The sequence below is a fragment of the Sitophilus oryzae genome, unplaced genomic scaffold, assembly GCF_002938485.1.
Source record: "Sitophilus oryzae breed Bouriz unplaced genomic scaffold, Soryzae_2.0 scaffold_1429_pilon_pilon, whole genome shotgun sequence".
Classification (NCBI taxonomy): Eukaryota; Metazoa; Arthropoda; class Insecta; order Coleoptera; family Curculionidae; genus Sitophilus; species Sitophilus oryzae.
The window spans coordinates 1169739-1183673 of NW_022146092.1; the positions used below are offsets into that span (position 1 = coordinate 1169739).

Genomic DNA, 13935 nt, shown 5'->3' on the forward strand with positions numbered 1-13935 from the left:
CTTTTTTCAAATAACTCCAAAATAACGAAGTTATTTTACTCTGAAAATTTAAGAAAAAAATTATGGTTTGGTTAAATTTTGAGAACCACTAGATCTTTTCTGGTGTTTCTTTCTTGTAATTTTAATCTACTACCTATGTAGCCATATTATGAAGATATGCTATTTAATTTAAAATTAAAAAGTCTCAATTTTTTTTCAAAAAATTCCAAATTTAAAAAAGATAATTTCGGAAGAACCCTCATAGACGTGATTCTGGCGTCGAAATAATATATCCCTAAAGTAATAATATGACCCTTAAAAAAATTTGCGCTTATTTAACACTCGCCCTGTATTTTATGATCTAGGGAAATATCAGTTTTTGGGGTTCCTGTATGTATGTATACAGGGTGCTACAAATTCGAGGTACGAGCATTGGTATCTCGGTAACCGTAATAGATATGAAGATGGTTAAATTGGGGCAAAGTTGGGATGTTCACCAAAATGCCATCAAGTTTTGGAAATTTCAAGGATTGCTGAGTTTTTTGGTAAAAACGGATTTTTTTGAAAATCAATTTTATTTTTTCCTGTCTTTAGTTTTTAGAAAATCAAAAAACGAATTATACATTCTCATAACCACTTTATTAGGGCTATCTGGTAGTATTTTTACATTTTCAAATTAGCTGATAATTTGTGAGATACAGAGGCTGATTTATTTTTTTTAAATACGGACCTGCATTTTTTATTTCAGATTTTGAAAGAACTCGGGTTTTCTGAGTACAATGATATGCCACACTTTATACTTTTTTTGTTTCGGACATTTGAACACAAAATTTATTTAAACTAATTTCTCTGTATTTTTAAATATTTAAATTATTCATCGTTACAATATTGATAAGCCTTCAAACTTAACTATGACGTGGGGTAAAACATTGAATACGAAAAATCAAATTCAATAAAAAAATAATTGCATTACTTGACGTCATTTGTAAAAGTGAAATCAATATTTTTCGACGTTTACAATAAAGAGTACAAAATGCATTCGGAAGTATAAGAAGAAGATATGTTCAAAGAGCTATAAATAAAATTGAAAGAATAATAAATTTGTGCAATAGGCAAGGTGGTAACCCTTTCGAACATGTAGAGCATTAGAAAATAGTTTGTAGAAGGTGATTTATTTATAATAACTACGATTAATATTATGCATATTGTTAGATCGTACACTGAGAATTTCAAATTCAGAATAAAAAAAAGTTAAAAATAATATCTTTAAATTGCTGAGCTGGATATTATTTATTTGAATCTTTCAATTGGCTCGATTTTCCTTATTCAATTTTAATTAGCGCTGATCAATATTGTTGCAATGAATATTATCAGATAAAATATTTTAAGAAACCAGGGTCGGACTTGAAAATATATTAAATAATAATTAAATAGTTTTGTTGTTAAGGTACCCAAAACAAAAAAAAGTATAAAGTGTGGCATATCATTGTACTCAGGAGACCGAGTTCTTTGAAAAACTGAAATAAAAAATGCAGGTCCGTATTTAAAAAAACGAAGTCGGCCTCTGATGTATCTCACAAATTATCAGCTAATTTGAAAATCTAAAAATACTGTCAGATAGCCCTAATAAAGTGGCTATGAGAATGTGCAATTAGTTTTTTGATTTTCTAAAACGATAGGAAAAAATAAAATTGATTTTCAAAAAAATTTGTTTTTTCCAAAAAACTCAGCGATCCTTGAAATTTTAAAAACTCTTTTGACAGCATCTTGGTGAACCTCCCAAGGCGCAACTTTGCCCCCATTTAACCATCTTCGTATCTATTACGGTTTCCGAGATACCAATGCTCGTACCTCGAATTTGTAGCACCCTGTATAATATAGTTTTAAATAATCCAGAAAACGCCTAAATTTAGAAACTTATTTAGATTTTATTTTTTATTACCAAGATTTGACTTCTATTAAAATAATATATTTTCCACGATTATTCAATGTTCCTATTTTCTTTTTACTCAGAAGCAGTTATAGTTTTATCAGTAAATGATAATTTCGTAATTAAAAAAAGTATGTCACGCTCGTGTCCCATTAACATGATAGTTTTAAATATAATTACAAACATTCTCATACCAACAATTTAAACATTTAGCACTGAACTTTTCTTATACTTAAAGGTGTAAATTATCTTTATGTTTGTTCAAAACCCAAAAACACTTACAGTTTTATTAAAGTGTCTGAAGTTTCGTCTGAAACTAAACCCTAGTATTGATCCCGGATTGAAATTTTTCATCCAATTTGCAGTAAAACTTCAATTTCGCGAAACTTTTTAACTGCTTTCCCGCAACTCCGTCGAACTTTCCGAATTATTCATTGTATTTAATTAGGCAAAAATAATAAATCCCCGAAATAAAAATGAGTTCGGCTGATTTATAATGTTCATATAATTCTTCTTTATTTTTCATACAAAGTTATGGGCCATATTTCTTCGCTGCCAAATAAATTACGTACAACGAGTATTCAGCTCAACTCTATTAAAGTTAGTTCGGGGGGTCGCCGCCCGATGGAGCCTCCGATCGAGGCGGGGGGCGGAGGGGAATCCCTCCGCCTATCGACGTACGTGCTTTTGGCAGAGAAATTCCAGAAAATCTTTCTTTATGCCACTTAAATGGAAAATATTTCATAAAAATATACTTTTATGCAAGCAATTTAGAATTCCGAAATGAGGAAGAAAAATTTATGAAGGATGAAAGGAATAACGTGATTTATTTTGAATAGATAGCGGAATGAATAGTTATTATAATAACCTGGAATATTGAAATGTATGAATAGAACATCAATTTTTATAACTTAAAACGATTTTCATCCAAATGGTAGTATAGATATGACAGAAAATTCCAATAATTCTAATTTAACAAATATGATAAGCTGACAAATTTGGTGATAAATATTTATACATATAATATTTTTTTGTTAATAAGATATAAAATGTACAGGGTGGACCATTTTGGTTGTTTCTATAGGGTATCTAGGAAACCGTGAGAAATATTCAAATTTTGATACTGCAGTCTCGGGTTCTTTTTTTGAAAAAAATTACAATGGCTCAAACGGATCGTGGCTATCTTGATTGGTTTCGAAGCTACAGGGGGATTCTCAAATTTTGTACTTTTTGAACATGTTCGATAGTTTGTTTATTTCAGCAACCACGGAAAAATTAATTATACATTCTAAAGGCACTTTTCTGTGTAGAATGCAGTGGCGTAGTCAGACTTTTTTCGAAAAAAATATTTTTTGAGATATTAACTATACTTATGTTTTTTAAATAGAACCCCCTGTATATTTTTAAATTTTCTTATTCAGCTTGGCATGGGCTTCTCGAAAATATGCAACACTCTATATTTATTTTCACTATTAACCTCAACATTTTAAATTTTTCTTAAAATATCCACTTAGTGGATAGTAGGCCGCGCCGAGTAACAAAGTAAACGGTTATCATGGTGATCGGAACATACCTTTGATGGATGCTGGACATTTCATTTCAATAGATTGAAGTGTGTGTATTTTAAATAATAAAAAATGAGTAAATTTGAAAATTTTGAGAAATATAATATGTTAGAATGTTATATTGAGTCTAACAAACATAAACAAATGGCAGCTGATTTATATTTTGAGCGGTATCCAAAGAGCCGAGCAACCAAACCCAGCCATTTTTAAAAGGTTAGAAGATAGTTAATCAATTTTGGATCTTTTCAAAAACCGGGCCTGAAAAATTATCAGAAAGAAGATGAAGAAATAAGTGCAATTTAGTCCAAAATAACGTGTTATTCAAGAAAATTTAAAAAAAGATTGATTTATATATTTTTTAAAAAATAAAGAGAGCCACCGGATTTTTCATGAATTTGCATCCATTTTAGTGCCGTACCATAGAGTAAAGCCGCAACCATGGTAATATCAGAGATTAAAAAATGTACCATAGGAAAATTTGCGGTGAACATGCAGTCCTAAATTTTTTTCTAAAATATACAGCAGAATTTAAAAGAAAATGCACGATTTTCAACATCTTTTTTTTTTTGCGAAAAAACCTCATAGACGTTTTCCTGGGGTCGAAATATACGACCCCTGAAAATTTTTGCACTTATTTAAGACTCACCCTGTATAGCAAAATGCACAGATCCAAACAAATTAGTTTCAAAAAAAATAAAATCATAATCACAGTTTATGGCTTTCTATCTTTTAGAACGTCGATAGAATTCTCTATATCAGCTCGATTATAAATTAACTTTGGCAATCTATCGTCAAATTTAAAACATTTTCGTAATTAAAATTTATGGAGTAATAAAAAATAGACTAAAATGTTTTATGTTTGATTTCAGACTTTTCACACGCCTAGTTTCGGCGATGAAGAATTTGATATACCCAACATTAATCCTCAACAGCAGCAACATGCCCAACAAGCTCACAATGATCAACATTATCAACCACCTATGCAGGTAAGTTAAAAAGTAAATAATATAACCACATAATATAATATATAGTTAAGTCCACAGATTAAAGAATATTTAGAACTCATCTATGTATTATGACTTTGTCGAGGGGTAAACCGCAGAGGGAAAAGTGTACACCGTAATTCCTTTTGCTCATATAATTCCTCAGAATTCCTCGTAATTCCTTCGGAATTCTTTGGAATTCCTTGGTCTTCAAGGTCAAGGTCAATCAAGATTTTCCTTGGAATTCCTTGGTACGAACTCGGTAACTCTTTCAGTCTCAACCAGCGTTGCCACCTCCGTTTCGCAGTTCCGCAATGAATTTTGTCGTGATTTTTATATGTCCTAGATCTAACAATAAAAAGTACTATTACAAGATTTACGTTTTTTTAGTTAAATTTTAGGACTAATAGGGTATCATGAGGTGAAAATACTAGAAATATGTCGGCACTTACTTATTAAAATTAATTTTTCTCGGGATTTTTTTGAAAATTATAGGTCTTAGTTATATCTATAGGAAAGGAAATTAATAAAACTTCAGTTGAACGTCATAATACGATCACCAGTAAATTCCACAAGATTACGCATGGTGTCATTGATGAAGTGCACCTAAAGTTGTATTAATTTTCCTATTGTATATACCTCGGTATTATTCCGAGGAAATGAAAAAACAACTTTACACTTTCTGAGTATTGAATAAAAAAATCTTATGAGCGTTTCTTTAAAATGGCGAAATCAAGGAACGTTATAAGTAGATCTCTTGGGGGTGGTTCGGCCGTACTATTGGAATATATTTTAGATATATAATCGAGGGTACAATATTAAATTAAAAGAATATCTAACCTGTAGATATTTGATGTTGGGAAATTTTGGAAGCGATTCGAAAACGAAAAACGGATAGTAAAAAATCGCCTGCAAAACGTTTTTCGTTAAATTCGGTCCTACCTATTATAGTATTCATGGTCTACTTATGTTCGTTAATTTTGTATAAAGTTGCTTGTAATTCCTCTTAATTCCTGTGGAATTCCTCTAAATTCCTAAGGAATTCCTTGGTATTCATCGGAATTCTTCCGGAAATCATTGGAATTCCTAGTAATTCCTTGGAATTCCTCGTAATTCCTTGGAATTCCTGTAGAATTCCTTCATAGTGTACACCATAATTCCTCTGCGGTTTACCCCTCGGACTTTGTAATAGTTGACAATATGAAAATTAAATGTGACTTTTACGCAAGGAGGAATATTAGAAAACTGGCGAGACCGCGAAGGGGTTTCAATATGGCTGACTTGAATTCCGGTTTATCCGAGGAGTTCTTTTTTTAATATGTTAAAATTTAAAATAAAGTACACTGAATAATTTACTGAGTGTGTTGTACTTTGGGTCAATAAATGTTAATTATCAATAAAATTTATTAATTAAAAACTTTGGTTATTTTTCATGTGTCTTCTTAGTAATTGCAATCATGTACTTACGTATATATTTTATAAGTAGTCTACTTTGTACGTACTAAGTAGTCTACTAGATTTTTAATAATATCAATTATAAAATAAACAAAAGCAATATAAAACAGACAATATACAGAACAATATAAATAGAAAAGCACCACTAAGTCAAAAATTCAAATTTGTTAAGAGAAATGTCTAAAAAAACTGCAAATAAATACAGGGTCGTCTGAATTGCATTCCGGAAACTTCGACAACATATTCTCCAGATAAAAATAAGTAAAAAAGTTCGTATACATGTATGTCCTAAAATGCTTAGTTTCGGAAATACAAGGTGTAGAAGTTTCATTTTTATTTCGATTTTTTCCAAATAATTTATGAAGTAAACGTCAATATTTGGATAAAAATTGGTACCAGGGAGTTTTTTTAATATGAGAAATTTGATGTCAATATGACTCCTACTTGTAGAGGGCGCCACCTGCATATTTTTTAACTGGTTTGAAGTGTAATAACTTTTCGTCCGTACCTGTATAAAACTACTGGGTAAAAAAATATACATTTACGAAGTTTTTTACGTAAAAAATGTCTCTTGGTAAAAGTGAAACTTCTACACCCTGTATCTCCGAAACTAAGCATTTTATAGGACATCTATCTGCAGGATGTGCTGCTGAAGTTTCCGGAATACAGTTCGGACCACCCTGTATATATGTAAATGTGTAAATGAGTTATGTCATGGTTATGTCAATATGTAGGTATGTAGCATGACATGGCATTCTAGTACATGACATTAGTCTATGGTATGTAGTGAATAATGTAGTCCCTTGAATGTAGTCCCTCCTATCTTTAACGTATGAATATAAAATGATTCTTTTCTTGTTTTTTTTCCTTCAATATTAAAATAAAATTTAATATATCTATATGATTTTTTCAAATTGTGCATGGCTGTGAAGGTGTTTTGGATAACGACGTTTTACACATAAAATAATAAATACAAGAAGTGTCAAGTCAATGTTAAATTATGGAAACAACGTGGCTGCCTGGGTAACTAATTTTCAGATATGGCGGCTGGGACATTTGACATGACATAGACATGACAATTTCAATTTTATGAAATTTATTTCCGTTTCCGGTTTTTAATGGCGGGCTGTTCAGGAGGTTTAAATGAGGGTTAATATACTTTTTACTCTTTCTAGTAGTAAATAATACAACAAAATTACTCAAAAATATTTATTTGGAATTTAGAACAATGTAAATATGCAAATCAACACAATTAAAGAGCTATAATCCAATATACTACTGTATCAATATCAAATATTTAAATAATATCAGAGATGCTATGTTAAAGTGAATTAGTAAAGTAACAGTGCATTGACGTACAGAAACTTGAAGATAAATAAATGTTTTCACAGCTTCACGGGCATAAAACTAAATAACTGGAAGCAGGAAAAAAGTAACCGGAACCCATACGAAACCTGAAATCAAAAAAAATATGTAAAAAACATAAATATAGATACATAAGACTTTTGTGAATTAAATCAAACAGGACTTGAATGAAAATAAAATGAATAAAAAATATGATACATATACATCTAATACCTCATTTGTATTTTAAAAATAATCTACATACATAGATTTATAGCATTATTGCTATGAAAATACATAATAGGTACCTATGTGATATGTAATTACGCATTTCTGTTCATCTTGTAGAAAATTAATGTAGGCTAATAATAGTTCAATAATCATAATTTACCTTGTATAACTTGCTTTCAATTGCTCAAAATCACCGATCAGTCTTTAAAGTAGAGATACGGAAAAATCCTTGGCAAAGAATATCCCAAGATCTTTGGGTTTAAAGCTAAAAAAATATAAAAACAGTTAATATATTACCTATTTATATATATAATATGGCCCATACCTACTACACGCAGAAACGTCGATTTCATCATTTTCTTCATGTAATTAATATCATATATACTTTATTAAAGTGTTAACAAGGAACTTTATATTAAAAAACATCTTTGTACTTATAAATTTCAGCCGAAATATCAGAAACAAACTTCCAATCAAATCTAAACAGCAAAAATTAAAATGGCGCCCGACCTTGCCAGAGGACTCGGGAGCTGACGCTGACACACAGACAAAAGACAAAAGAACAGGACGCCGACGTGATAAAAATGTTCCGTGGCAGAAATTAACTATAAATTTTATTAAAAACACAATTAAATCGTATACTAACAATGAAAATGTAGTATCCCAGTCGATCGCAGTGCCTCTGCTGTCAAACCGAGGAAGCTGCTTAAAAGTGGGGACAGAAATTTCAAATTTGCCCATTGCCGATAAATCTCCTTTTTTAAGCCCTCCATAATTAAATCTATGTCTATGACATATGATTATGACATCGAAGTGTCGAAACTAAATGACATTTGTGTTTATTAATATTTCAGGGTATGCAACAAATGAATCAGCAAATCAATCAGCAGCAAGAGGCGATTGGAATGCACGACCCCACAGGAGGGTACCAGCAGCCGTTGTATTTGTCTGGCCCAGATCACGGACTAGTGGGTCAACAATATCACAGTCCCCAACCGAATTACGCCATGTCGCCGAGTCAACAAGTAAGATTTTATTACTCTTTTATTAACTTTTAATTCCCATATAATTACTACTGCTGCGTTATTAGCGTAATTGTTATTATTACCCGTCATTACTTTGTCTTCCTAGAATAAATACTTTTGGAATTTGTCTCTAATTGCTTGTGAAAATAATCATACCACCTTGACACGTTAGTATGAATCACTTCAACAATAACTTTAAAAATTGTTTATTATTTATTTTATTTCTTACTGAATTAATATAAACTTATATGTATATATCGTCTTTTGGTTACGTTCTAACCATAAACAGAGTTATAACTCCCTTAGGACATTTATAACGGGAATTAAGATACTATATTTTCTTCTACCTTTTATAGGTAACAACCATGAAATACAATAAAGTAATAATATAAAATGAATGGACACTCATCTAACTACTCTAATAAGTTATTTACATCATTAATGTTACATATAATATCATTTCTTGAAAATATGCCAAGAGGATAGTTTCATTGACATCGACTGCTACAATATTTTTGTGTCCCAACCACTGAAGGTATTTTTTATATTCCTTTTAGATAAATTTATTCACTTTTAGGTGGAAGTAACGCTTGTGTCGTGCTTCTTCAGCTTTTTTTTTATATATTTCCGTTTTTTTTGACAAAAAACTGAACTTGATTGACAACAACCGTCAATTTATAAACAGGTCATTTAATACAATGGTATTCTGGCAACAAAGTTCCTATCAGCAGCGTTAATACAAATATATCGGAAGATTTAGAATAAATGCAACATTTGTGTCGTTTTAAATTGGACAAAAGTGTACTAAATTAAGTAAGAAATAAAATTATCTAAATATAAAGTGTTAATACCTCGAGCACCTTATAATTCCCTTCATACATAAATAACTATTTTAATGTTGTTTTTCCTACCCCTATCTACTAAACTGAAATTCAAAATCAATTTATCAGAAGTTTTTTCGCTTGAAACAGCAACAGCATAACAATCAACTTCTAATGATCCACCAACAGCAGCAACAACAGCACCAGCAAATGATGATGAGCCATGGACAGCCTCCTCCCGGTTCGATGGGGCAGTATGGGGCGTCACCGCAGCATCCCCAGGGTAGGGGGAATAGTCCCCCAGCGCCTCCTGGTCAGGAGCACACTACTAGTGATGATAGCGATGATAGTACGCCCCATCCAGCAATGGTATGTTAAAGAAATTACTAAATAATGCTTATATATTATGGCGGCTTTATGAAAAAAGTCTCGATTTTACACCACTGGAAGAGACATAGACTACAAGATAAAAAAGTTATTTTTTGTAAACGTCACTGCGTTGAATCCAAACAGAAACTTGTTAGCGTTGATTGAAGAAATAAGAAGATGCGCAACCTTATGGGCTATTTCATGGCACAAAACCTGTCTGAGATATAGCTGGCTATACGTCGCCGCTAGTCAACCTGTCCGACATTTAGTTTAGCTCTGCGCCCCGCTGCGCGCTGATAGTCGTTTACAGCGCAGCTGATAAATAATACTGTACCGTAGTTCTGCTTTCAGTCGACAGAGTGGGTGGTTGCCGGAGACAGTGTTGCCAGAACTATGGATTAATTCGTAGATTTACGGATTTTGGGTACAGTACTTTAATAATAGAGATTTTCTATCATTAAGCAATATAATATTATATGATTAAACAAAGAGCGGCTTCAGAGTTGGCTTGGAAATGAAGATCGCTGTTATTTCATATGTTAAATATTATGGGAAATGTCAATAGTCGTCATTTCGAAGCCAACTAAACGATTTTTTTCGATCATACAATATATTCAGTACCTATAAAAGACTTTACACATTTTAATATGGCAACACTGTCGCTTCAAGTTCCACACCGTCTTCGACATGCCTTCGCTAGACGAATTAGAGAAAATGAGGAAATGTTTTATGCGTTGGCCGCAGAACGAGTTGAGGCTTCACCGTAGCACTTGAGACGTAAGGGGGAATAAAATCAGTTGCTCGTTACATATTTGCCCAGTAGGTTGCGTATCTTCCCAATTCTTTCAATCGACGTTGTTGGTGGCTTTTTTAAAGGTGTCCCCAGCCATTTTTGACACCTTTTTTATCGATCATACGGTATAATTTAGCGGTACTATTCAAATAAGATAATTATGATGTGTTAATGTGTTTAAATAATAGTCGTGTTTTATTATAGCATCTGACTAAAATAGATAGTAGAAACTAGTAAATATATAAACTAGTCATTTTAGGCAGACGACTATATAAAGATATCGATCAAAATTAGTATCTATTATGTCTTTTATTAGGCTCAAACGAATAAACTGATGTATATTTACAGTTATCATAAAACGTATATCTCTCCATTTAACTTTAGATGTAGATCGACTTTATTTGGCAAATAAAAATTTAGGGCGCATAAAAAGGTCATAAAAATCATATACAATGCCTGTAACAGTAATAAAAGGCTGTCAAATAAATTATTAATATGTAAGTGAACATTAATTCGATATGCTTTATAGACAGAGACATAAATCCGCCAAATGGTTCCGACTAACAATATATTTAGATAATCGTGTTTCTGAATAATATAAGACATTTAGTTTACTGCTTTATGTATTTATTTGTTTTATGATTGACCTTTATTCTTTATGGAGCATGAAAGATGAACCAAACTGAAAACATTTTGTTTCTGTATTTTCTGTACCTATTACCTATAACGTATAAATTAAAATACATTTGGAAAGATGGTTTTCATAACAATACTGTAGTAGTAAAAATAACTTACTTCCTGAATAGTTTTAAAATTTAATAAAATAATATAATTTAACATTTGTTTTTAATCGTAATATAAACGTAATATAAATGATATAAAAAATTAGAACAATAATATTAGTGTACTTCTTCAAATTTTTCCTAACCGGTCAATTTTTTCAAATAGAACGAGGGTGGCTCATTAGCAAATTTGGAAAAAACATTTTACCAATAATTTGGTACCACCCACTTTATATTTCGAGTCAAATTGTCGTTATATTTATGGCCATGGCTATAGACTGGAATTTAAGATGTTATGTACTTATTTCTTTTAATTGAAAATGTCAAAAATTGACATATGATATATTCAGAATTTAATTTCCTATTAAACAAAATAAAAATATACCGAGGGTGCTATTTAAAAATCAAAAGTTGTAGTCATTTCCGGTGAAATAGAAAGTGAACGAAACTAATTGAATATGTCAATCAATCCTGATTTATGTCATATACTAACATAACAAATCTCGTTTTCAACCTGAAAAAACTAAAATAGTTACCCATAGGGGGAGCCACTTTTGAAAAACACCCGGTATACAATGTATAACGCAAGCTGTTATTTGGTTAACGTCATACAACACCCCACGTCATAAGCCTTTTTTTCTTTTTTCAACCGGCTTTGGGTTCTGTCAGTCTGTTTTTATTTTCCAAGTACCCAGAGTGGGAACGGAATTTTTATGCCTTTTGAAACATGTGTTAACAAAGACATGACTTCTCGAAATACAGCCAGTCAGTCCTTGGCCGTAATTCAGACAAGTTCAACTTAATAATCGTGCAGTATTTTAAAAACTTTTATGGTTTCCTGTTTTTAATTGATGTATTCGCGTTGTTGCTACAAAATTTCGTCGCGTACGTACCTAGTAGCTTATTTTTCTTGCAGATACTGCTTGTACTATATTGGATTTTTTTTTCTATATTTTAGATAACAGCTATGAAAAGGCCCAGTCCTGAACCAGCCGATCAAGGATTAGCGAAAGCACAGAAAAAGCCCAAAGTGCAGAAAAAGAAGAAGAAGCGAGATCCTAACGAGCCACAAAAGTAAGTTATGTCTTCTATTGTAAAATATAATATCAAAATAAGATATCCACTCATTAAGTAGGTAGTACAGCTTTGCTTATATTGTAATCTATTTGTATATATATATATTATAATAATTATAAAAACAAAACAATTCAAATATCATCAGACAAGAATTCAGATCACAAGTATAAAATTTCTTGCAGTGTGTTTATGAAACAATAAATTAAATTTCCAATTAATTATTGGAAATTAAATAATCGATTCATATTACATATTAAAAAGAAGTAATAAACTATTGTAATCGCACAACATTGTCCGATGCACGTCATCAATTATATCGACATTGACATTAAAGTCTATAAACCTGACTAAATGAAATTTTGGCAAAAATGTTTAAATTTGTTGTATAATTTAAGATACCCAGAAGCTCTTCATTTTACTTTATAGAGCAAATGATTGTAACAGATATTTGAGATTTAGATTAAAGCTGCAAAAATTAGTTTAAACCGAATTTTATTATCGCTATGTTGGTCACATTGCGGCGTGTTCAGCAATGTTCTCCTTTATTATTTGACAATTATCCTAATGTCAGTCATTATTTTGTATAATATCGTGTTGTTGAATTTTTGTGAGTAATTTTGATTTTTTTGCCTATTTTCATAGTCTTTTTTTAAAAAATGCACTTTTAAGCACAAGCAGTTCTTTTAAGAAATAAATTTTCGAGTTTTTGTATTGCATTTCTTGAAATTGTGTGTTGAAAATATACCGAAGCATTTAAACAGTCGAAGCAAAGAGCTTGTAGCTTCCCTGTTTTTTTTTTAACTATTTTGAACGAGAACGTGACAATAAAGGCCCTTTATTACCCTTGACTACAGTCAGAAAAGTAAGTTTGATTGATAAGCACATTATACCACTTTCAAAGTTAGTTTTTATTAATTCGGTGATTATTAGTTTGTGCATTTATAGCACCCTCTTACTTGTTATTACTATATTATCAATAAATAAATAACCCATAATAACACTTATAATAATCTTCATAATGGACTTGTTTTTGCCAATATGTAATAAGTAAAATAAGCTATAAAACAAATAAATATCACTAAAATATTAGTTATTAAATTAAAAATAAAACGTAAACCTCTTAAAAAATGATATAATAAATATGTTGTTTGTCAAATTTAAATTAATATTCATCTCATAAATCCATCACAATCTGGCAGCGCTGTCGCCATCGCTTGTCACTCAAAATTGATCACGTGCATCGGAAATTGTTTTGCGTTTACCATATTATATAATAAGTATGCCAAAAATTGTAATTTTTATTATCTACATTGCTAATCAGTTCCAAAGAAACAATATATTTAATTGAATACAAAAACTTGTATTGATACAATGCAATGTTACTAGCAATGTTACCTACTGAATATACTTAATATACTATACTTTATTTAATAATAACAATAAACGTCTTTATTGTAAATACAAGAATGCACATAAGAGGATGTGGCTTGCGAAGTTTAAGTTACGGCCATACTGACATTCATCCTAGTAGACTTTAACCGTGTCAACTAAGTTTAAACAAGCTACCATATATCAAAGCAG

At 30.9% G+C, this 13935-nt stretch overlaps 1 protein-coding gene across 7 annotated transcripts in view; it reads left to right on the forward strand.

Moving 5' to 3' along the window:
- The window catches only part of LOC115876227 (TOX high mobility group box family member 3-like), a 348643-nt gene that overhangs the window by 314439 nt on the left and 20269 nt on the right, over positions 1-13935 (forward strand). For 5 of the 7 annotated variants that reach the window (XM_030891932.1, XM_030891931.1, XM_030891926.1 and 2 more), the window contains 4 exons: positions 4344-4460; positions 8342-8512; positions 9463-9702; positions 12236-12351. In XM_030891932.1, coding sequence (XP_030747792.1) covers positions 4344-4460; positions 8342-8512; positions 9463-9702; positions 12236-12351 — 644 coding nt within the window. The remainder of the gene's footprint in view (positions 1-4343; positions 4461-8341; positions 8513-9462; positions 9703-12235; positions 12352-13935) is intronic. The other 2 variants (XM_030891927.1, XM_030891928.1) reach the window with 2 other exon arrangements.